The 20,028-nt window shown below is 51.8% G+C and overlaps 9 protein-coding genes across 9 annotated transcripts; 7 read left to right on the top strand and 2 right to left on the bottom strand.

Annotated features, from left to right (window-relative positions):
* Positions 1–169: 169 nt before the first annotated feature.
* Positions 170–2,692, top strand: CC1G_03170 (phosphate transporter; the record flags this gene model as incomplete). Its single annotated transcript, XM_001840889.2, has 14 exons — positions 170–319; positions 385–403; positions 465–487; positions 545–662; positions 732–767; positions 824–1,144; positions 1,218–1,550; positions 1,623–1,704; positions 1,772–1,908; positions 1,979–2,062; positions 2,128–2,224; positions 2,291–2,300; positions 2,357–2,501; positions 2,568–2,692. 14 exons carry the CDS (start codon positions 170–172, stop codon positions 2,690–2,692), a joined length of 1,680 nt encoding a protein of 559 aa, XP_001840941.2.
* A 942-nt stretch (positions 2,693–3,634) lies between these two features.
* On the top strand, positions 3,635–4,225 carry CC1G_15097 (GTP-binding protein; the record flags this gene model as incomplete). Its single annotated transcript, XM_002910717.1, has 3 exons — positions 3,635–3,775; positions 3,857–3,997; positions 4,079–4,225. 3 exons carry the CDS (start codon positions 3,635–3,637, stop codon positions 4,223–4,225), a joined length of 429 nt encoding a protein of 142 aa, XP_002910763.1.
* Positions 4,226–4,664: 439 nt separating this feature from the next.
* CC1G_03169 (hypothetical protein) lies at positions 4,665–5,574 on the top strand (the record flags this gene model as incomplete). The annotated part of the gene is made up of 4 exons (XM_001840888.2): positions 4,665–4,718; positions 4,820–5,299; positions 5,369–5,512; positions 5,557–5,574. 4 exons carry the CDS (start codon positions 4,665–4,667, stop codon positions 5,572–5,574), a joined length of 696 nt encoding a protein of 231 aa, XP_001840940.2.
* A 623-nt stretch (positions 5,575–6,197) lies between these two features.
* Positions 6,198–7,628, top strand: CC1G_03168 (hypothetical protein; the record flags this gene model as incomplete). The annotated part of the gene is made up of 3 exons (XM_001840887.1): positions 6,198–6,540; positions 6,598–6,741; positions 6,805–7,628. 3 exons carry the CDS (start codon positions 6,198–6,200, stop codon positions 7,626–7,628), a joined length of 1,311 nt encoding a protein of 436 aa, XP_001840939.1.
* Positions 7,629–8,262: 634 nt separating this feature from the next.
* On the top strand, positions 8,263–9,741 carry CC1G_03167 (hypothetical protein; the record flags this gene model as incomplete). Its single annotated transcript, XM_001840886.2, has 5 exons — positions 8,263–8,343; positions 8,453–8,494; positions 8,582–8,728; positions 8,798–8,941; positions 9,550–9,741. The coding sequence occupies 5 exons, from the start codon at positions 8,263–8,265 to the stop codon at positions 9,739–9,741; spliced, it is 606 nt and encodes a 201-aa protein (XP_001840938.2).
* A 791-nt stretch (positions 9,742–10,532) lies between these two features.
* Positions 10,533–12,045, top strand: CC1G_03166 (small GTPase-binding protein). The gene is made up of 5 exons (XM_001840885.2): positions 10,533–10,661; positions 10,773–10,814; positions 10,956–11,153; positions 11,355–11,489; positions 11,546–12,045. The coding sequence occupies exons 1-5, from the start codon at positions 10,608–10,610 to the stop codon at positions 11,699–11,701; spliced, it is 585 nt and encodes a 194-aa protein (XP_001840937.2). The 5' UTR covers positions 10,533–10,607; the 3' UTR covers positions 11,702–12,045.
* Positions 12,046–13,524: 1,479 nt separating this feature from the next.
* On the bottom strand, positions 13,525–15,011 carry CC1G_03165 (hypothetical protein; the record flags this gene model as incomplete). Its single annotated transcript, XM_001840884.2, has 3 exons — positions 13,525–14,384; positions 14,448–14,594; positions 14,819–15,011. The coding sequence occupies 3 exons, from the start codon at positions 15,009–15,011 to the stop codon at positions 13,525–13,527; spliced, it is 1,200 nt and encodes a 399-aa protein (XP_001840936.2).
* A 1,168-nt stretch (positions 15,012–16,179) lies between these two features.
* Positions 16,180–16,920, top strand: CC1G_15096 (neuronal RhoA GEF protein; the record flags this gene model as incomplete). The annotated part of the gene is made up of 3 exons (XM_002910716.1): positions 16,180–16,362; positions 16,429–16,608; positions 16,699–16,920. 3 exons carry the CDS (start codon positions 16,180–16,182, stop codon positions 16,918–16,920), a joined length of 585 nt encoding a protein of 194 aa, XP_002910762.1.
* Positions 16,921–18,386: 1,466 nt separating this feature from the next.
* On the bottom strand, positions 18,387–19,616 carry CC1G_03164 (hypothetical protein; the record flags this gene model as incomplete). Its single annotated transcript, XM_001840883.2, has 4 exons — positions 18,387–18,596; positions 18,650–18,760; positions 18,823–19,218; positions 19,281–19,616. The coding sequence occupies 4 exons, from the start codon at positions 19,614–19,616 to the stop codon at positions 18,387–18,389; spliced, it is 1,053 nt and encodes a 350-aa protein (XP_001840935.2).
* Between the last annotated feature and the right edge of the window lie 412 nt (positions 19,617–20,028).

The following is a 20,028-nucleotide window of genomic DNA, read 5'->3' as shown; positions in this document are numbered from 1 at the left end:
ATCCTCCTCATTTTCACTTCACTTCCCTTCACCCACCACCCCTGTTCGTCCAGACACGTATACCCCTTCCCATACACGAGTCGATTGGTATGTCTTCACGCCCTTCGACGCCTTTTCACGTCGTTTTTCGCGGTTTTGGGAGGTTGATCAAATATGGCAGGATCGACTGATGGCTTCAGCATCCTTGGCTTCCAAGAAGGGCGACGACCAGCAAAGACAGACACACCAGAGAGCGCAACTCGAGGAAGTAGAACATAACGATGGACGACCTTCTTTTGTGCTCAATTTGACGGAGGTGAAGCTGTTGGGTATTGCAGGAGTGCGCATGTCTTGGCCAATCGCTTTGATCTCATTTTTCGCTGACGGTTCTCGCCCGCATTCAAGGTCGGGTTCTTCCTAGATGGTGCGCATATTTTCGATTCAACTACTTTGTACCATGGGCTGACGATACCGAATACGACCAGCCTATGATCTCTTCATTATCAATGTATGAGGACACCATTTTTTCGACTTTGTGGTGCTCACGTCCGTGACGTCGTCCCAGCCTGTGGCCACAATGCTCCAATACCGGCTGTACAACGGCGAACACCTGCCATCAGGACTAGAAGGATTCGTCAAGGCGGGCGCAAACATAGGAAGCGTCATCGGCCAATTCGCCTTCGGTACGCCCCCTCGTCACCCATTCGGTTCGGAGATGAATCATTGACCATGTCTATCGCCCCATCTACAAGGTTATGCTGCCGATGCCCTTGGGCGAAAGAAAGTTTGTCAGTCACTTTTGAACTCTGCCCGATGTCGTTTCGATAAGCTTACCTCTCGGCAGATGGCAAGGAGCTTATGCTCATAATCTTCGCGACCATCATGACCTTGACGACCCCAACTGGCCAACTGTCACCAGAATCCTGTCTGATCTACCTTGGAGTGTTCCGCATCTTGTTGGGCATCGGCGTTGGAGGAGACTATCCTATGTCGGCGAGCATCACCTCGGATCGTGCAAACCTGAGGAAAAGGGGTACGATGCTGACCTACATCTTCTCGATGCAAGGTTGGGGCAGCTTCGTGGGCAGCCTGGCTACCATCATCGTCCTGGCGATCTACAGGAATACGATCGAGGGTGAGGGAAAACTGTCAAAAGTTGATGGAGGTGAGTTCTTGTCGATTTTCGGTTTGGGTTTGTTGCTCGGCACGTCGTATTGACTCTTTCGACATCTCCCTAGTTTGGCGTATCGTCGTCGGCATCTCGCTCATCCCCGCCTTCGCAACGCTGTACCAACGATTGACGCTCCCCGAATCAACGCGATACGAGGAATCCCAACGCCTACAGCGTGAACACCCCGACGACGAGATCGCGAAACTCAAGGAGCTACAGAAGAGGGCGGAAGAATCCGATCTTTCCGTCATCCCTCTCGACGAGAAGACGAATAAGACCGACGCGGAGAAAGGAAGTCGGGAAGGTAGCTCAGATGAATCCATGACGGCGGATCGTGTCGAAGAGGTCTCCGATAGCCTCGAACCCGAGCAAGTCGCCAAGAAGAAGGCTCATTTCAAAGGTGGGTCTGATGATTCCCGTTGACCTCCTCAGCGTGATTGGCTTGAACTTGAGACGCTGATTTTCGATTCAGATTTCTACCTTCATTTCCGAAAGTGGAAGAACATGAAGATGCTGATCGGGACGTCCGTCACTTGGTTCCTGCTGGATATCGCGTATGTGTTTAATCCCCACCCCCTGCCTCGAGTCGCGTACACGACCTTTTTCTGATTGGTATCTCAGGTTCTACGGAATCAACCTCAACCAAAACGTTGTTCTTCAGCAGATCGGGTTCGACGGTTCCACTGGAACGCCATGGAACAAGATGTTCAAGGTTTCTACCGGTAACATGATCATCACGGCACTCGGTTTCGTACCAGGTACGCTTGACTTCTTCGAAATTCGAATCTCGAATTCGCGTCTTCATCGCGTCTGACACCTTCCTTCCAGGTTATTACGCTACCGTTCTGACCATCGAGACGCTGGGTCGGAAATGGATCCAGATACAGGGGTTCCTGATGTCTGCCCTCTTCTGTAAGTCGAGTCAGCTTTCTTTGTATCTCCCCAAGAAACGAAGCCTGACGCCAAGTGGTTGATAGTGGCTATCTTGGCTGGTCTATTCGAAAAGCTGTCAAAAGTCCAGTTCATTGTTTGCTTCGCGTTCTTGCAGTTCTTCTTCAACTTTGGAGCCAACTCGTACGTCTTTTTCTGTCGTGTCGATGTTCGTGAATTTAATCTGGTCTGTCCTGTTGTTTCTTCTAGGACGACATATGTGAGTGTTCATTTCTCTCGTGCCCTCTTGTTTGTTGGTCCTGACTCGGCAACCAGTGTTACCCCGCGGAGGTCTTCCCCACTCGATACCGTGCTTTCGCCCACGGCATTTCAGCAGCGTCTGGGAAGGCTGGTGCGATCATCTCCGCTCTCGCATTCAACACCCTCAGTAAGAAGATTGGAACACCCGCCGTGCTGTGGAGTGCGTACTGCTCGAGTTTTCCTACCCCCCTCGTCTCTCTTGATGACTGATGCCATCCTGTAACAGTCTTCTTTGGATGCTGTATCGTAGGTGCAGCGTTCACCCTTCTCTTACCGGAGGTCAAGGGACGCGACCCTGACCTCGTCTTGGCGGAAGAGATTGCAGAGGAAAGAAGGAAGAGGACGAACTGATGAATGGCGTGGACGGTCGACGAAGTGTAAGACTGTAGCGATTGCAAAGACGTATCGACGACATCCTTCTTGCGGACATTTGATGGACATGGACTTGTATGAACGTTTAACGATTACTCAGGTGTATTGCTATCGCAGAGTAGCGGAGCGTAGATAGACGACAAACAGTTGGAAGTGGTAGGCTAACAGGTAGTACGAAAATAGAGGCACATCAAGGTCCTCCCTGTCTCCTCCGTTCGTCCAGCACTGTGCTCAGCTGTTTAATACGAATAGACTATGTACTCGGACCCTCGGGCCGCTCAGCGTCAATCACGCCCAGCCACTGTCTTCGCAAGAGACTGTGACCCGCCAACGCGATTGATTCCGACGTCCTCATTTCTGTCTTCCACCACATAAACGGCACCTATGCCCAAAAGATTCGAAAAGCCTCTCCATTGCAAACTGGTAGTTGTTGGATATGGAGGCGTTGGTAAAGTAAGCACACATTACTGGCTTCCTAGGCTCACATTGGTAGGGCTTGACGTCCGCTTCTGATACAGAGTTCACTCCTACACGCATGGGCCACTGGAAATTTCCCAGAGGTACTTCCCTGTAGCAAGATTCCATCGTGCATTTTTGCGATCGGCGTTGACCCAGGGTTTGGATTGGTAGCCGTACCCACCGATTGGGGTTCTGGAGGACCAAACTGTCTCTCTACGTCTCCCTGTGGACGCTGTTCCACTCTCGAAGAAGGTGATGGGCATCAGGAGGGTCACAGAGACGACCATGAGCACAACGCGGAAGCTAAAGCACACGATATCCGCCTTTGCGGATTGGTCACGAGGGAGTCGCGTTTCGACAGGAACACCCCATATAGCCCCCTGTTCCTCCAGCTCGGGTCGATCCGAAAGACCATATTCAAAGAACCATTGTCAAAGCTCTACATCGATCCATGAGGAAAACATGGCCACAGTCGAGATGAAGATATGCGACACGTCATGGACAGACTCCCGCCTTCGCCCACTCATATACATGAACGCAGACGTGGTTCTGATCTGCTTTTCTGTAGACCGGCGGTACTCGTTGCAATTTATCGCCAACGATGTAAGTACCTTGTCTACGTAGACGACTAGGCCAAAGGAGTCCATTGTCGAACTGACCATCCTCTGATTGCTCTCATGCCAGCTCGCTGAAGAGGTTCGACGCTGCTGCGGGCCGGGAATTCCTGTCATCCTTGTAGGATGCAAGACTGACGCGAGGGACAACCCATACAGAAGGGAGGATAATAGGAACGAAGGATGGGGGAGGATGATTACTACTGAGGAGGTACGAAGACAACTTCGTCGACTTTGCCTAGCTGCGTCACCATTATTGACTCTTCATCGTCTTCCAATATACACCCTACAGGGCGAAGGAGCAGCACAACGGATATCCGCTGCCCATTACTTTGAAATCTCAGCCAAGCTTGGACAGGGGCTCGAGGAGTTGTTCAAGTGTGCGGCGAAGGAGGGCGTTAGGTATCATTTGGCTTCGTTGTCTAAGCGAAAGAAATGAACCTGTTTGAAGCGTCAGGTTGGAAGTTATACGAGCTCACAGCCAAGAATATATCAAGTCCTCCAATACAAAGCGACAGTTACTCCCGCTCCCAGAGGTCACGGTCAAGTCACGGTCGAACGGCCTTGGGAGGCGTTGATGGCGATTGGCAGCGGACACAGCCATGGCAAACAGCCGCCGAAATTATTTATTAGGACGTCCATTCAAAGAGTTACTGTCATCCTACCATCACCAGTGACTATCGGTACGAAATTTAAGCCCCAGCGTGTCAGGCAGCAAAACCCTGCTACTATGCTTGGCAGAAAACCCGAGTCAACCGAACCACTCGCGTGCAGAGTTGTCGTCGTCGGATTTGAAGGTGTTGGAAAGGCGAGTCTCGATCGCATCATAACCTTTCTCCATCCTACCACCCCAGCAATTTCCAGTACTTATCCCCTTCATGATCGTCCAGAGCTCGCTGATACTCGCATGGACGAATGAGAATTCCGAAGAGGTATGTATCGAGCCAAACGTCCCACCTATCCCCTATTCCGGTCTGACTGATTGACAATTCATCTTTTGGATTTGGATTTGGTGGCGTATGGATGTGTGTAGGAGCCCGAGCTCCCCATTGGGCGCATAGCACAACCGCAACTTGTAACTGTACGCCTACCCGCGGATTCCATCCCACCGGAGGCGCCGACATGGAACCTGGGCCAGAGAATTGTAGGCGCGGCGAAGAAACTGAATTTGAATGCCTTACTTACAGCATCTCCTTTCGCGCAAACGTCAAGTCGGTCGCGTAGGACTCGAGGAGCGCCCCTCCTACCCACCCCCACTCCCGAGTCCGGTGCACTGGCAGGCTCGAATCCAAATCCGAATGACAAACCGTCAGAACGGAATGTCATTTCGAGTAGGCCTACTCCAAGCACTCCCCACGTACACGAAGGTCACAACAACACGGTCACAGTCGAGATGGAAATATTAGACACCGACTCAGACTGCATCCGCAGGATATGCTACCCAAGCGCAGACGTCGTCCTCCTCTGTGTTCGCGTGGACCACAAAGCCTCCCTCGATGCTTCCGTCGACTGGGTGAGTGCCCTTGAATTCTTTCCTTATTCGAGTCAGTCAACTGACATGCGAGTCACTCGGTGATACCAGTTCCAAGACGAGATTCGACAATTCTGCAGACCGGGTACACCCATAATTGTCGTATTGTGCCAGATCGATCTGCGCGATAATCCAAACCCAAGGTCTTTGGGAGCGAAGGATTCAATGCGGAATGCGATGATCACCTCTGAGGAGGTAAGTACAACGTCCATTACCACGCGACCCCCCTCTTTGGCTAGCCGAGCGCAGTTTCGTGACTTGAGAGTAGAGTCTTGATTATACTATCCCCGTTCCACCCCTTCCGATTCAGTGAAGACGAAATGAGAGATCTCACATCTAACTTCCATTTTTCAGGGTGACGCAGCGGCTCAACAGCTTTCCGCGCGACACTACTTTGAAACTTCGGTCAAGCTTAGAAGGGGCATCGAGGAAGTATTCAGGTGTGCAGCGAAGGAGGGTGCACGGTACCGTCGCTCAGTGGCGACTCGGAGGTAGCTATTGCGTCCAACAGTGGTCCTCCAGACTCTAGCCTGAGAGTGAGAATGAGAGGGGGTGCTTAGGGCAATAGCAATGATGTTTTTGTACTATACGATAACCTCAATACCCCAAATTCATACTCCATCCCACTCTCTCAACGCGGCCTGTCCCCAGACGCGTCCGCATCAGCCCACGTGATCAAATGCCACAGCGGCACAGCGGCACGACGCGCTCTCGAACCAGCGATCAAAAACGCGCGCCTCATGTTCACCTTTCCGGGCGTTTAACCACTCGGCGTCGATTGTTTGTCGATCTCAAAGGAAAACACGGGTGACCAAGGCAGTTGTGGCTTCTTCTTGAACCTTTACGACCACTGGCTTCTTGAACCTGTACAACCACAACCATGTCCAACGAAGGATCTTCCCCCTCAAGCTATAGTTACACTACTGCTCGTAACCTTGCCAGGATCGCCAGATGGTGCGGTCCACCCCGTCTCAAGCTTGGTCGCGCAAAGGAACTCTGGGCCAAGGCAAGTATTAGGGGAGCGCAGGATGCTCCTCCACGTCTCGCGCGAATCAAGAAGAGTCTGCGCAGAGTTGTAAAATCGAGTGAGGATGAGAATGAGAATGAGAAGGATAAGGATGAGGATGAGGGAGTGAAAGGAAATGATTCGGACGAAGAGGAGCGTGAGTTGAACCAACCAGCTGGTGTCGGTGAGCCAGAACTTGCCTCCGGGGCTGAGAAAGGTACGATACAAGTTGCTCGTTTCTCACTCAAGCCACAGTGCGCTAATGCCACTACAGATACAGAGGCTGGGCCGTCGCAGCACGTCACGGTCAGTGAAGCAAACGCGCCAGAAATGCCCAGTGAGGAGGAGGAGAACTTGACTGTCAGCGGATCCGAGACGCAGGAGAGCGAGCGTGAAGCATCTACACAACCTGACCAAGGTACGAGAACCCACCACTCGCGTCCCACCCCGAACCACAGTCTCACTCCTCTACCACGAACAGATATAGACGCTGGAACTTCCGAAGAAACCGTCGCCGTCACTCCAAAGAAATCCGACAACGCAGCGCCTAACTTCAAGTCCAATGGGAAGAAGAACTTGGAGAAGGAGAAGGAAACCGTCAGCGGATCAGCTCCTCAAGGCCAACTTACTGTGCCGGCTACACGTCGATCGGCCCGGTTGGCGACTAAAGAAGTTCACAAAGAGGATTCGTCTACTCAGCATCTCGCTACTACTGCCGATAACGATAAGAGCGAGCAGCCTGCCACCACTGCCACAACTGTCGGCGAGGCCACCAACACCGACGTCATCGACAAAAGAAAGTCGGCTCCCCGTCGCTCTGCGCGAATCAAGAAAGTCCCTGCTCAAGCTGCGTCAACTCCAGCTCACAACCCCGGACCCTCGACCAAAGACGTGGTAGAAGCAGTGTCCGCGGTTGTCAGTACCATCAAAGGTCCCGCGCCAACTCCCAAATCTAAACAGACCAGAGGGCAGAAGAGGAAGCGCACTGCTACCTCGGAGGAGGAGGAGGAGGAGGGTCTTAAGAACGATGAGACTGGAAGGAGCGATGGAAATGCAAAGTCGAAGTCTAACGCTGGTACTGGTACTGCGAAGGGTGCTGGTACTAGGAAGGCGAAGAGGGCTAGGAAATCGGGTAAGGATGAGGAGGAAACTACCACTCGGGCTGGAGAGAAAGAGAATACAACTGAGAGTGCTCCTGCGAACTTGGCTCAGAACGAAGTGAAGGATGGAGAGAAGAAGATTACCATTCGCGTGCCAGTGAAAGCTGTGAAGAGGACTCGAGGCTCGAAGAAGACCAAAGCCTAAGGCCTGATTCAGAGGCCAGGTGAACTTGGCGTGATACCCGCGGCTTTGTGAATGATGAGATTCGAGGATGGATTCAGGTATTCGGAAGGAATGGAACATTTGGAATATTGGGATCATTTACATAGTGGATAGGTGTGCCTACTATAGTGTTGCGACGATCTAGTCTTTTGAGACAATTTATTGCACATTACTACTGTAACAAATGAAACGTTGGAATATACAGTCATCGAAACGCTAGCAGCATGCTTAGTAAAGATCCCTGCCGTTGTAACTTGAAGCTGGTAGTTGTCCCTTCCAAAATACACACTGGTATTGAGTGCTTGGATATTCAGTTTGTCGCTTCGTCGGAGTCGTTGGACGGCAGTTTAAGTACAGCCTGCGTAAGGACACGAGGTGGTCGGAACGATCACCGCAAGAGACTCTAATTGCACATCTCCGAGTCTCGAGGGGTCGGTTCCGGCGGAGTCTACATAAACGTTCTTTCGTCCGTGACGCATCCTTATCCTCATCTTCTCCTTCCTGTGGATACAGACTTGTATTCTTTCCCTTCTGTTCTTTCACAAACTCCTAACCTCAGGCTCGTAGGTAGGCATTACCGTACTGCCACCTATCGGGCACGGCTCTGTTTGGTCGGATGCCTCGTCAGCGCAAGCTGAGACTCGAAGATCCCTTACGGTGCAAACTCGTCATCGTTGGGTGTGGAGGAGTTGGGAAGGTGCGTCCGTGCAGTGCGAGCAATCGGATCCCCTATCTCCAATGGAATCCAATCTCCAAACACGCATTGGCAGAACATTGAACGCTTATTTTCCGTTTGGTGTTACTAGACGTCGCTGTTGTGTACCTACGCGAGGGGAGAGTTTCCGGAGGTACGTCCTACCTCATACGCCTTTTTACTGGTACATACCATTAATCGATTCTTTTCTTGACCCTTTGTTTTGCATTGGATATTACAGCCTTATGTCGCAGCTAGCTTTGACGGCTACGTCGCGGATGTCGAGCTTCCTTTGGATTCTATACCGGGTCTTAATTTGGAGGTTTGGGAGAGGAAGCCTGGGTGGTTGAGACGGGTTAAAGAGTGTTTTTCCTCGACTTTCAGGAGGGTGGGTTCCAACTTGTACTACTCAGTGGGTGATGGTTGAATTTTTGACGGTTTCTCCGAGTCACCACAGATTCAGAGTCTGAACGAGGAAGGTGGTTTGAATGACCTGGGTCTGAACGTCCTGAACGTCGAGATGGCGCTATGGGACACAGCTGGAAGCGACGACTACGACCGGCTCCGGCCTCTATCCTACCTCGACGCGCATGTGTTTTTGGTTTGTTTTAGTGTGGGTGAGAGAGGGAGCTTGGGGTATGTTGAGGATAAAGTGAGTTTTTATTTTTCAATGGCGCTACGGAGTACCAGGGTGGTTTGGGACTGGAGTTCCAACTACACCCGCTGTGTGGCTGGCGAGTCGTCGATACTTGGGCACTTGGCTGGCCGCTTTTTACCCCAATGTTACCTCACCTCACCTCTTGACGTTTCTGACGACCGTCCACGAACGACGCACTTGAACGCAATGCACTTGAACGTTTCTGATGATCGTCCTAAGTGGGTAGGAGAGATCCGTCATTTTTGTGGTCGGGATGTGCCGATTATACTCGTGGCGTGTAAGAGTGATTTGAGGGAAGACCCCGGGCGGAGGGAAGAGACGAGGAGGGGCGGGGAGAGGGTTGTTAGTACTTCAGAGGTACGCTCATTTTCTGCTTTCCATCCTGCCCCTCGTTTATTACCCTCACCTTCACATTCACATTCACCCTCGTCCTCGTCCTCACCCTCATGGTTACCTTCGTACCCTCACTCCCACATTCATGGTACCGTTTCATCGAAACACTAACACTCAACCAAATGTCTTTGTGTTTGGTCCTTGGCCTCGTTTGGTAGGGTGAAGCAACGGCCCAACGAATCAACGCCCTGCACTACTTTGAAGTCTCGGCAAAACGGGATGGGGTGGAAGGGATTGGGGAGGTGTTTGTGACTGCTGCGAAGGAAGCTGTACGATTCCGGTTGAAGTTGGTTGAGGAGGAGAGGAGGGGGAGGAGGGAAGGGTTGAATAGGGTGTCTGGCGGGGGATAAAGGTATGGGGATGGGTGGGATGTCGAGAGATAGAGAGGGGTACGAGGATCGCGGGCGTCATAACGAGATAACTTAGTGATGACGGGGTCGTCGGGTTGGTCGGTGAAGAGAGCGTTGTTGGATAGTCAAATTCGTAGCGCCCAGTCTATAAATAGATAATTGAAAGGCGACTTGCGCCGCACGAAACCTTTCATAAGGACACCTGGAATTGTCCTTCATGAACCACTGGCATGTGCAGCCATTGAGGCTAACCAAACTCGTTCGATCATGACGCCCAAGTATACAAGTCAAGTGCACCTTGTCCATGTATGAATATTTCTGTCGTTACAAAAGGCCACGCGGATTTGGTTCCGCAGACCAAGGTAGTAGATCTCCTCGGGGCGCTAAAGTGAGGCATCAATAGCACCGGTAGTGCTGTTCACCGCATCGATAAGACCCTAGAGACGAATTCGTCATGCCATGTGTGCAGGAGGTTCAAAAACACACGGATTCACATTAACAAAGTTCTTCTATGACGAATAACATGGATGTATCGCCTTGATGCCGACACACCATGGGCATTTGCCTCCGCCCCCGCAAGGCGGTACGGCGGCATTCCTTTTCGAGGAAGAAGGCGGTGTGGTGATGACGTCTGGCGCGGGGAGGGCGGTCGCACGCACAGGCCTTTGAGTTTTGTGATGGATTATGTAAGCGGAATGAGGGGGCAGTCGCACAGCATTTAGACTCCGCCTTAAAAGGGGGTTTGGCATGTGGTATGATTCGTTTGTTGGACAACGAACAAACCCGTCGTCGCTCAGTTTGATTCTCTTTTTTATCCTTCGTCTCTTCTTCCACTCTTCGTCTTACCACCAACAACACATTAAACAATGTCTGAGATTCGAAGGAAATTGGTCATCGTAGGAGATGGTGCTTGTGGAAAGGTATGCTTGCCTTAAATTTCGCCTCGACCAGCGGCCACACAACCACCTCATGCCCCTCCTCGCCCCTCTCTTTCGCGAGACGGATGCTAACCGCCCTGCGTTTCATGACAGACATGCTTGTTGATCGTATTCTCCAAAGGCACTTTTCCAGAGGTCAGTAACCGCCCCCGCCCCACCGCCCCGCAGCACCCACCCCAGCAACGCCGTGTGTTTACAGCAGTAGCGCTCAGCACGGGGGGCGCCGGCCAGCGATCACGATAAGGACTCTAAATACTGACTCTTGATATTGTCTAGGTGTATGTGCCCACTGTGTTCGAGAACTACGTCGCCGATGTCGAGGTGGATGGGAAACACGTTGAACTGGCGTTGTGGGATACGGCCGGCCAGGAAGACTACGACCGCCTCCGCCCGCTCAGCTACCCCGACTCGCACGTCATCCTTATCTGTTTCGCCGTCGACTCCCCCGACTCGCTTGATAACGTCCAGGAGAAGGTACCGTCCACCGCCCCCTTTCCGCATATGGCCTCCTTGCTGACTGTCCCTTTCTTCTCTTGCTCTCTCTCCTCCCTTCCTGTTGTGATTTTGCTGTTGATGTGCGGTGTGCGCTTATTTGTGCTGGTCTGGATGGATGGATGTGGTGGATGATGATTGGTCGATGGGTCGATTGTGGGGTATTTTGCTGGGGGAGTGCAGTGGATCTCAGAGGTGATGCATTTCTGCGCGGGGTTGCCGATAATCTTGGTTGGATGCAAGAAGGATCTCAGACGCGACCCTCGTGTGATTGAAGAGTTGAGAAAGACGAGCCAGCGACCGGTCTCGCCCGAGGAGGTGCGTCCACTTTCTTCTCTTTCCTCGATACTGATACTAATCTGGAATTGTCTCAGGGTATGGCGGTTGCACAGAAGATTGGAGCACGACACTACCTCGAATGCTCAGCCAAGACTGGCGAAGGCGTCCGCGAAGTCTTCCAGTACGCAACCCGAGCAGCTCTCCTCAGCAAGCCTGGAAAGAGAAAGCACAGCCACTGCATTGTCCTCTAATGTCATCACTGTCGTCGTCGTCCCCCTCCATCCATCCTCGTCGTCCCCCTTCCCGTCATTTGGAATATGAACAATCGTAATCGTCGTGCGTTGCGCCCGTCTTGATGTAGATGATCATGATCGGTTTTGGTGAGGGGAGGGGAGGGAGGGCAGAGAATTGTTGGATGGATTTTCTGCGTGGTTTTGGCTCCAACGGACCTCTGCCTCTCTCTTGTTCTTGCGTGCACCCCCCTTCCCCCGCCGACTGTTCTGGTTTCCGTTCCCTTTTTTTTTACCCACTATATGTATCTCGTCTCCTTGCGGGCTCACAATTAGCTTTGTTTCCCTCTCCCTCTGTCTCTCTGCCTCTCAGATAATGTTGTTGTGTGTTGATGATTGATGATTGTGATGATTGATTTGTCGTGGAGTCGTGTCTCTCTGCCTGCCTTTCCCCTTTCCTTTCCTGTCCTCTCCCCGCTTCTGTTTCTTCTTTAAGCGTTCGTTGTCCTCGACCCCCGCCATCGTTTACGACTTTTCGCTATAGGATGCGACGTTGGCGTTATATATATATATCCCGTCCCATATGCCCCATTTTTTGACTGTTGCGTCTCTCTGGTTGGGTGGGTTGTTGGGTGGGTCCGGAGGCCTGAGGAATCGTCCCTTGGCCGGGCTTTGAAGGCGTATTCTCTTGTGGATGTTGAAGGGTCGTGGATGGTAGAGAGTCTGTGGCTTGTTGTGACACGCCGTTTCAAGGACGTTCTTCGTGTCTGTTTGATGCTCTCCGTGCCTGGTTGAGGTCCTTCACGCGCGCCTGGTTGACGGTTGTGCTCCCGTCTCATTTAGCTCTTGCATTCGTTATGGTTTTTGAGTGAATGGGTTTCCAGCGCGAGCGTTGTGTGCGTTCGAACTTCGTGGATGGATTCAAATTGGGAATTGATGCGGATACATTTGGAATGTGGATGGGAGTCTATGATCGTCCAATGTGGACTGGGAGCACCGTGTGCGGTTCGTTTGTGGATACCGATGAGGTTGGGAAATGGGAGCTCGGCGGGCTCGGGTTCGGGTTCGCCCTTCGAGGGGGAGGGGCGCGTGTATGATGAGACTACCAGAGGGATGCATATATGATGAGTCGGAACTTGGACCTTGGAGAGGGAACAGAACCCACCATATTGGGTGAGAGTCAGCGACCAACCCGTTGAGAAACTTGAATGCTGAGCCTTGTCTACACCCGAAGTAATACCTGCATATCCTAGTACCCCGACGAAGACTGGTATAAAACACCGCTGACGTACCAAGACTAGTATAGAGCAATGTCGACGTCCAAGGCTGCCTTAGCGGTCGCATATATAGTCTTACTCCATCCCCGGTCTCGACGATTCATTGTTGGAGGTGGAGGGTTGACACCTAATACCTATGGATGAGATGAAGGTATGTAAGACCTACGAAGAGGAGACGAGCGTGAATTCAATCACTCTCACACTCCCGGCGTGGATACTTCAAGTTGACCTCGAAGGCTCGCTTTTCAACTCATCAGCCGTTGTCCGGCCCACGAGTTTACAACGGCAGGGATCTTCAAGTGTTGCTGCTACCGTTTCGACGTCGGATGTGCTTCAATATTTCATTTTTGATAGTAGTCATGTATATACATGTATGCAATGAATTGGACGAAAGGCTAGATAGATCGCAGCGCTATAGTAGCTAATCCTATCCACTATCTATAATGTAGATGATCCTAGTATAATTTCCAATGTTCCATTTCCTTCCGAAAATCCTAATTCAACCTCGAGTCTAGTCATCCTTTCAAAGAGGTGCTGGTATCACTCCAAGTTCACCTAGCCTTTGAATCAGGCTCTGGTCTTCTTCGAGCCTCGGGTCTTCTTCACAGCTTTCACTGGCTTCACGCGAATGGTAAGCTTCTTCTTCTCTTCACCGTCCTTCCAATTTTCGTCCTCACCTCCATTCTGAGGCAGCGCCAAGTTGGTAGGCACATCATCATGAGCGCTCTCAGTCGTATTCTCTTTCTCTTTCTCGCCAGCCTGAGTGGTAGTTCCCTCCTCATCCTTATCCGACTTCCTAGCCCTCTTCGTCTTCCTAGTACTAGTCCCCTTCGCAGTACCAATACCATCCTTCAACTTCTTCTTTGCATTTCCATCGCTCCTTCCAGACTCATCACTCTTACAGTCCTCCTCCTGCTCCGATGCTCCAGCACGCTTCCTCTTCTGACCTCTGGTCGGTTTGGACTTGGGCGCCGGGGCGGGACCTTTGATGGTACTGACAACCGCGGATACCGCTTCTACCACGTCCTTGGTGGAGGGCCCAGCGTTGGAAGCCGGAGTGGACGAGGTCTGAGCAGGAACCTTCTTGATACGCGAAGAGCGGCGGGGAGCTGGCTTCGTTTCGTCGATGACGTCCGTATTGGTGACTTGCTCCGAGTCGACGGTTGTGGTGCTGGTAGGCTGGTCGCTGGTATCGGCGTTGGTAGTTGTAGTTGCAGCTGGAGTAGACGAATCCTCGTTTTGAACTTCTTTAGTCGCCAACCGGGCCGATCGACGAGTAGCGGGGACAGCAAAGCCTTGAGTCGAGTCCTGAACTGATTCGGTGAGGGTTTCCTTCTCGTTCTTCTTGCCGTTAGATTTAGCCGCCGCGCCGCCAGATGGCTTTGGGTTGGTCGCTAGTACGCGTTCGGACGTTCGAGCGTCTAGATCTGTCGGCGGTGAAGGAATGAGATTGTGATTTTGGGTGGAATACGAGTGAATGTTTTTCGTACCTTGGATTGGTTGAGTAGACGCTTCCGAATGCTCTAACTCCTGCGCGTCGGATTCCTTGACAACCGAGTTCTCGTTCTCCCCGTTGGGTACTTTGAGTGCCGCCTTTGCTTTGGCCGCGGTGGGCTGCGAGGGACCAGTCTCGATATCTGTGGTGGCATTAGCGCACTGTAGCTTGTGTGGGGCACGAGAGACTTGTGTCGCACCTTGCTCAGGCCCGGACGGAAGTTCTGGCTCACCGACACCAGATAGTTCGTTCAACTCACCCTCCTCTTCGCTCAAGTCTTTTCCTTTCACTCCCTCATCCTCAACCTTCTCATTCTCATTCTCATTCTCATTCTCATTCTCACTCGACTTTCAACTCTGCGCAAACTTTTCTTGATTCGCGCGAGGCGCGGAGGAACGTCCAGTGCTCCTCTAATAATTGCCTTGGCCCATAGTTCCCTTGCGCGACCAAGCTTGAGACGAGATGGACCGCTCCATCCGGCAATCCTGGAAAGGTTAAGAGCAGTAGCCTGAGTGCGACTATTGTCTGAGGAGGAACTGGAAGATCCTTCGTTGGACATGGCTGTGGTTGTGCCTTCGTTGGAAATGGTTGCGGTTGGTTTTTCCTTTGAGATCGACAAACAATCCACGCTGGGTGGTTAAACGCCCAGAAAGGTGAACATGAGGCGCGCGTTTTTGATCGCTCGGTCGTGCCGGAGTGCCGGTGTGGCATTTGATCACGTGGGGTGATGCGGACGCGTCTGAGGAGTTAACGGGTGCAAGGGACGAATTCAAGACGAGAGATCGCGATGGAGTACGAAATCAGTGCCAGAGGGATTATCCGCAAGCTGACTCCAGACTGTAGAGGGCCACGCTGAGTGGCAAGTAAGCGACGATACCGCGCACCCTCCTTCGCTGCACACCTGAGTTCCTCGATGCTTACCCTAAGCTTGACTGAGGTTTTAAAGTAGCACTGTGCTGATAGCAATTCATCCTTGCGTTTAGGTTATCGCGCAGCTCGGTCTGGCATACTATGTACGTACATAAGTATTCTCCAGGGACTCAAATGACAAACGGATATCTCAAGTCCGAAGTAAAATGCTTAAAGTACTCATTGCTCAGTGATGTAATGGATACGTACCTTACTCTCAAAGAATCAAAAGCGAAATGAAGCAGGCCTGACCGGTGACCGCGCGTTGGTATATTCGGACGTTCAATGGCCGCCCATGATGGGCGGAATGTCGTAATCAGCGAGTCCCCTGCGGCGATAGCGATAACACGTATAATTATAAAGTACTTACACACTACTTACAGATAAACCTACCCTATCCTGCACGGCCCTGATCAGACTGAGAAGTCCTCCTCTAGCCTATCTCTGTCCAGAAAAGCGGGACTTTACCTGGTAGGGTCCCAACACCAACAGCAAGCTCGAGTTGAAAATCAACTTCAATACCGATGGGTAAATTCAAAATCGTGGTGATAGGCAACGGGGGAGTAGGCAAGACGTCTCTGATCTGCCGGTGGATGGGGGTCGACATATTCCCCGAGGTCAGTGACTACCGTGTTCAAGTTCACCTTCTCACCTCGCTGATCACGTATTCACGCTCTACTTGATCATGCAATGTATTGCGCCTCGATCTGGATTCTGGGAATTGGTATGGATTGACAATGATACTACTCTACACTCAGTTGTACATCCCGAGTGTCCTGGAACCAGTGACCGTCCCCGTCCCACTCCCCTTGGACACAATGCAAGTCTCTGGAAGCTCCAACGCCACCACGACCAAGCTCCAAGCCGAATTGGAGATATGGGACACACCTGGCCAAGACGACTGGAATCAGTCCTGGCCTCAAGCCTTCAGAAACGCCCACTGCGTTGTGATCTGCTTTTCAGTCGGGTGGGAGGTTTCGTTGGAATGTGTCGAGGAGAAGGTAAGATACATACTACTAAACTCTCGAACCTCTCTCGGGACGAGTCTTCCTGCGAGTCTCCGTTAGCTTATCGGGAGGGTCCTCATAATACACACCTGTCACTCGCAGTGGATCGGAACCATCAATCACTTTGGCCTTACCGACATTCCTATACTTTTGGTGGGATGCCAGAGAGATCTACGTTCAAACCAGAACGAGCGTGAAGCGATGAAGAATTCAGGGGAGAGGTTTGTAAGGCCCGAACAGGTCAGTCCACCATAGGCCTCCCCCGCTCCAGGGGTGTAGTCCTGTAGAACCGTATGGTCGGATTGATTTTCTTTGTCTTCGATCTTCCAGGCGACTGGAGTGGCCCAACGAATAAACGCAATGTCGTATCTCGAATGCTCAGCCAAAACGTGGGAAGGAGTTCGGGAAGTGCTCGATGAGATTGCGTTGACTGTTTGGGTTGGGGCGTCGCGGGAGAAGGCGAGAGCTGCTAAGGAGGAAGACAGAGATGGTGTTGTTCGTAGTCGAGTGAGAAGATGGAGCGAAGGAGCGAAGAAGTTATTCAAAGGCTGAGCCCTTGTGTATAGTATTACGAACCAACGCCTGCTTCTACTCGTAGGCGCCTGTCGATATATGCCGGTCTTTATACAGAACAGTCGAGGGAGGCACACACCTGATTCCCTTGACTTACGGTGCTTCAATAATCCCACGCCGCGCGTTTTACCTGGTAAATCCATAGCATTGTCAACTTCCCAGGCTGCTTCTTTACCACATACAATCTGGTACTCTACTGCGGCGCAATCTACCGACGCTCAAACATTCAGTGACACTCCCCAATCTTCTGCAAGTCGTAGTATTGCAATGCCACCAGCTCAGCCTCAATCGTCTGAACGTCGAAGCAGTGAAGGTCAAAGCATGCGCAGAGCAGACCTGCTAGTACCGTACAAACTCGTCGCAGTAGGATGCAGAGGTGTGGGGAAGGTCATTCGCATCGTGGTTTACTCAGACTTGGATATCGGATTCTGACCTTCGACTCAACTGGGTCGCCTTAGACTTCGCTTTTACTAACCTGCATTGAAGGCACATTTCCCAAGGTATGCGCAGACGTCGGGTTAATATCAATTTTAATTCTAACAGACGGTTTTCCGACCTTCCCCGAGTAGGATTACATCCCAAGAACGCTTGAGCCGCAAAAGGTTGTTGTGCAAGTCCCACTCGACTCCGACAGGGATCCTGATTCTCCTTCAACAATCGGAGTATCGGTCGCCCTCTGGGACACCTTGGGCAACAAAGACGCGGATATGGACAGAGTACGCCCGCTCTCGTAACCCCACACGGACGTCTTCTTGGTTTGTTTTGGGATAGACGACAGAAGGTCTTTTGATGCGGTCATCGATCAGGTGAGCTTCATCGAACGTACTTACTCCAAGTCGAAACAAGGACCTCCGCTTAGAGTGGAGTCGCGCTCTGCTCGCTCGACACTGACCAGATGGTAACTGTGTCAGTCGCTGACCACCAACCATGGTAGTGGGTCCCGGAGATTCGACATCCCTGTGGCCAAGACGTCCCAATCATACTTGTAGCATGTAAGAGCGACCTACGCGATAACCCATTGGTCAAGGAGAAGCTGCGAAACGACAATAAAAGGATGGTTAGTACTGAAGAGGTGTGTACCACTCCACCTACTTGTATCGTCGTTCCCTACGTTGCCTCGAAGTTCACTACTTCCCCACATACCAGGTTGAAGGCATGGCGCAACGAATCTCCGCTCCTCATTATTTTGAAACATCGTCCATTTGGGGAGGACACGAGGACTTATTCACCTGCGCAGTGCGAGAGGGTGCATTATCTCGAGTAAAGGTAACCCGGGAGACGAAAATAGGAAAACGGTGGACAGAGAGACTGGGGTTGAGGAAGATCGGCTTGAACCCAAAAAAGAAGACGTAACATAGTTTGTGAATGTCCCAACGAAGCCAAATGCAATCCCGAATTTGACTTCAACCCCTGTCGGTATCGTCGTACTCGCCTCAGCTTCATGTCTACCCCAACAACTTATCCTTCCCCTTCGCAATTACCTCCCTGAACCACGCGCTCCCACTCCTTTTCTGCTTAACCTGCATTTCAGAATCCACTCGATACGTCAGGGCTGCTCGAGCTATCGCTTGTAGTACCTCCCGTGTTCCATCGCCGGTGAAAGCTGAGCATTCAGCGTAGGCCGTTGCACGGATCCGTGTCGACGTCTCGCGTGCCTACAGAATGACAGAGTAAAGCAGAGATGTCGTAGAAGTTGGACAGAGCGCACCTTTTCGATAGAGACCACCTTGGTATCCTCCCTATCTTGACGTAGATCCTTTTTACATCCCACGAGTACAATCGGTGCGTGCACTCTATATTGCTTCGCCGTTTCCAACCACTAAGTCAAAAGTTGATCGCTCTCCCCAAAGTGCTGGCATCATAAGATCCTTTAAAACTCACCGAAGTCTCAGCACTCCCTAACCCTCCATCCACGCGCCCAACAGCGACATCCTTCAACAGAACAGAGAAACAAAGGACCACGCAGTGCGCGTCTCGAAACTCAGGGGGCTGCGCATCAAAGATCTCTTTCCCATCGGTATCCCAGAGGTCGAGTTCGACTGTCAGTGGGCTGCGGGGGCCAGCGCCCGGGAGATTCATCGATGGCTCGAACGTCGAGGATTGGATCTCATCCTGAGGTGAGGTGGATACAGTCCCAGGTGCAGTTGCAGACGAAGGGTCGCCGTGAATTTTCTGCTTGAGCTTTTCAATATCGACGAGGTTACTGTCTAGGGTATCCATGTCCAATACCACGAGAGCCGATGCGTGCTTCAATACCTTTTTGCTCGAAGGCCTGGCCTATTTCCTTCGGTCAACACGGACTGTGCCTGGGGGACTGAAGAGCTGAATGGCAGACGAACCTGCTCGGGCAGCACCCCGGTCGTGAGCACACTGATCAACGAAGACTTGCCAACTCCTTCATCGCCGAGGAAGACTACTTTGCGCCTCACGGTTGCGCCCGAATCCATTGGATGAGACGAGAGAACCTGGATGAAGGCCACAGGAATGGTAGTGACTGCCTGCCCTACACTTGACTCCTCCCTGAAGTTCCGGGAAGCTGTGCGTGGAAAGTCTTGAGGCTCTCGCTGACGTTGGTTGGTCGTTGGGGTGCCTGGCCATGGCGAGACAGGAAGAATATTGAAACCCCTGAAGTGAATACAAAAGGTGACGTAGCAATCATTCGGATTCATTTCCATTGGTGGAGGTGCGCGTAGTGCGTACCTTAGATTTGGCACGGGACGGCGAATACTAGGACGGTTGGGGCTGTGAAGATAAGGTCAAAATCCTTTTTGGGGCTATCTAACCAAGCTGGGAAACCGGGGACCCACAATTTACAAAGTACAACATGGGCGGACTGAGGTGAATTGGAACTTGGCGGTTGCCACAACTCATATATCGCCGAAGTAGCAGACAGCGAGCCTTGCTGAGTGTGAACGTGAGGAACGCGAGATACGCATGCTCCCGCCTTAACTCCTCCCTCGTCGCCTGATAGGTATACGCCTCCCAGTAGCTCCAGCTCTTCTCGCTGACTTTGAAGTCGAGACAGAGACATCCTGCCGTTGATGGCATCACTGATTGGGAGTGTTTGAATCAGCCGAATGCTCGCCG

This window comes from Coprinopsis cinerea (assembly GCF_000182895.1).
Source record: "Coprinopsis cinerea okayama7#130 chromosome 8 map unlocalized cont3.8, whole genome shotgun sequence".
NCBI lineage: Eukaryota > Fungi > Basidiomycota > Agaricomycetes > Agaricales > Psathyrellaceae > Coprinopsis > Coprinopsis cinerea.
This window is presented reverse-complemented; position numbering and strand designations above follow the sequence as displayed.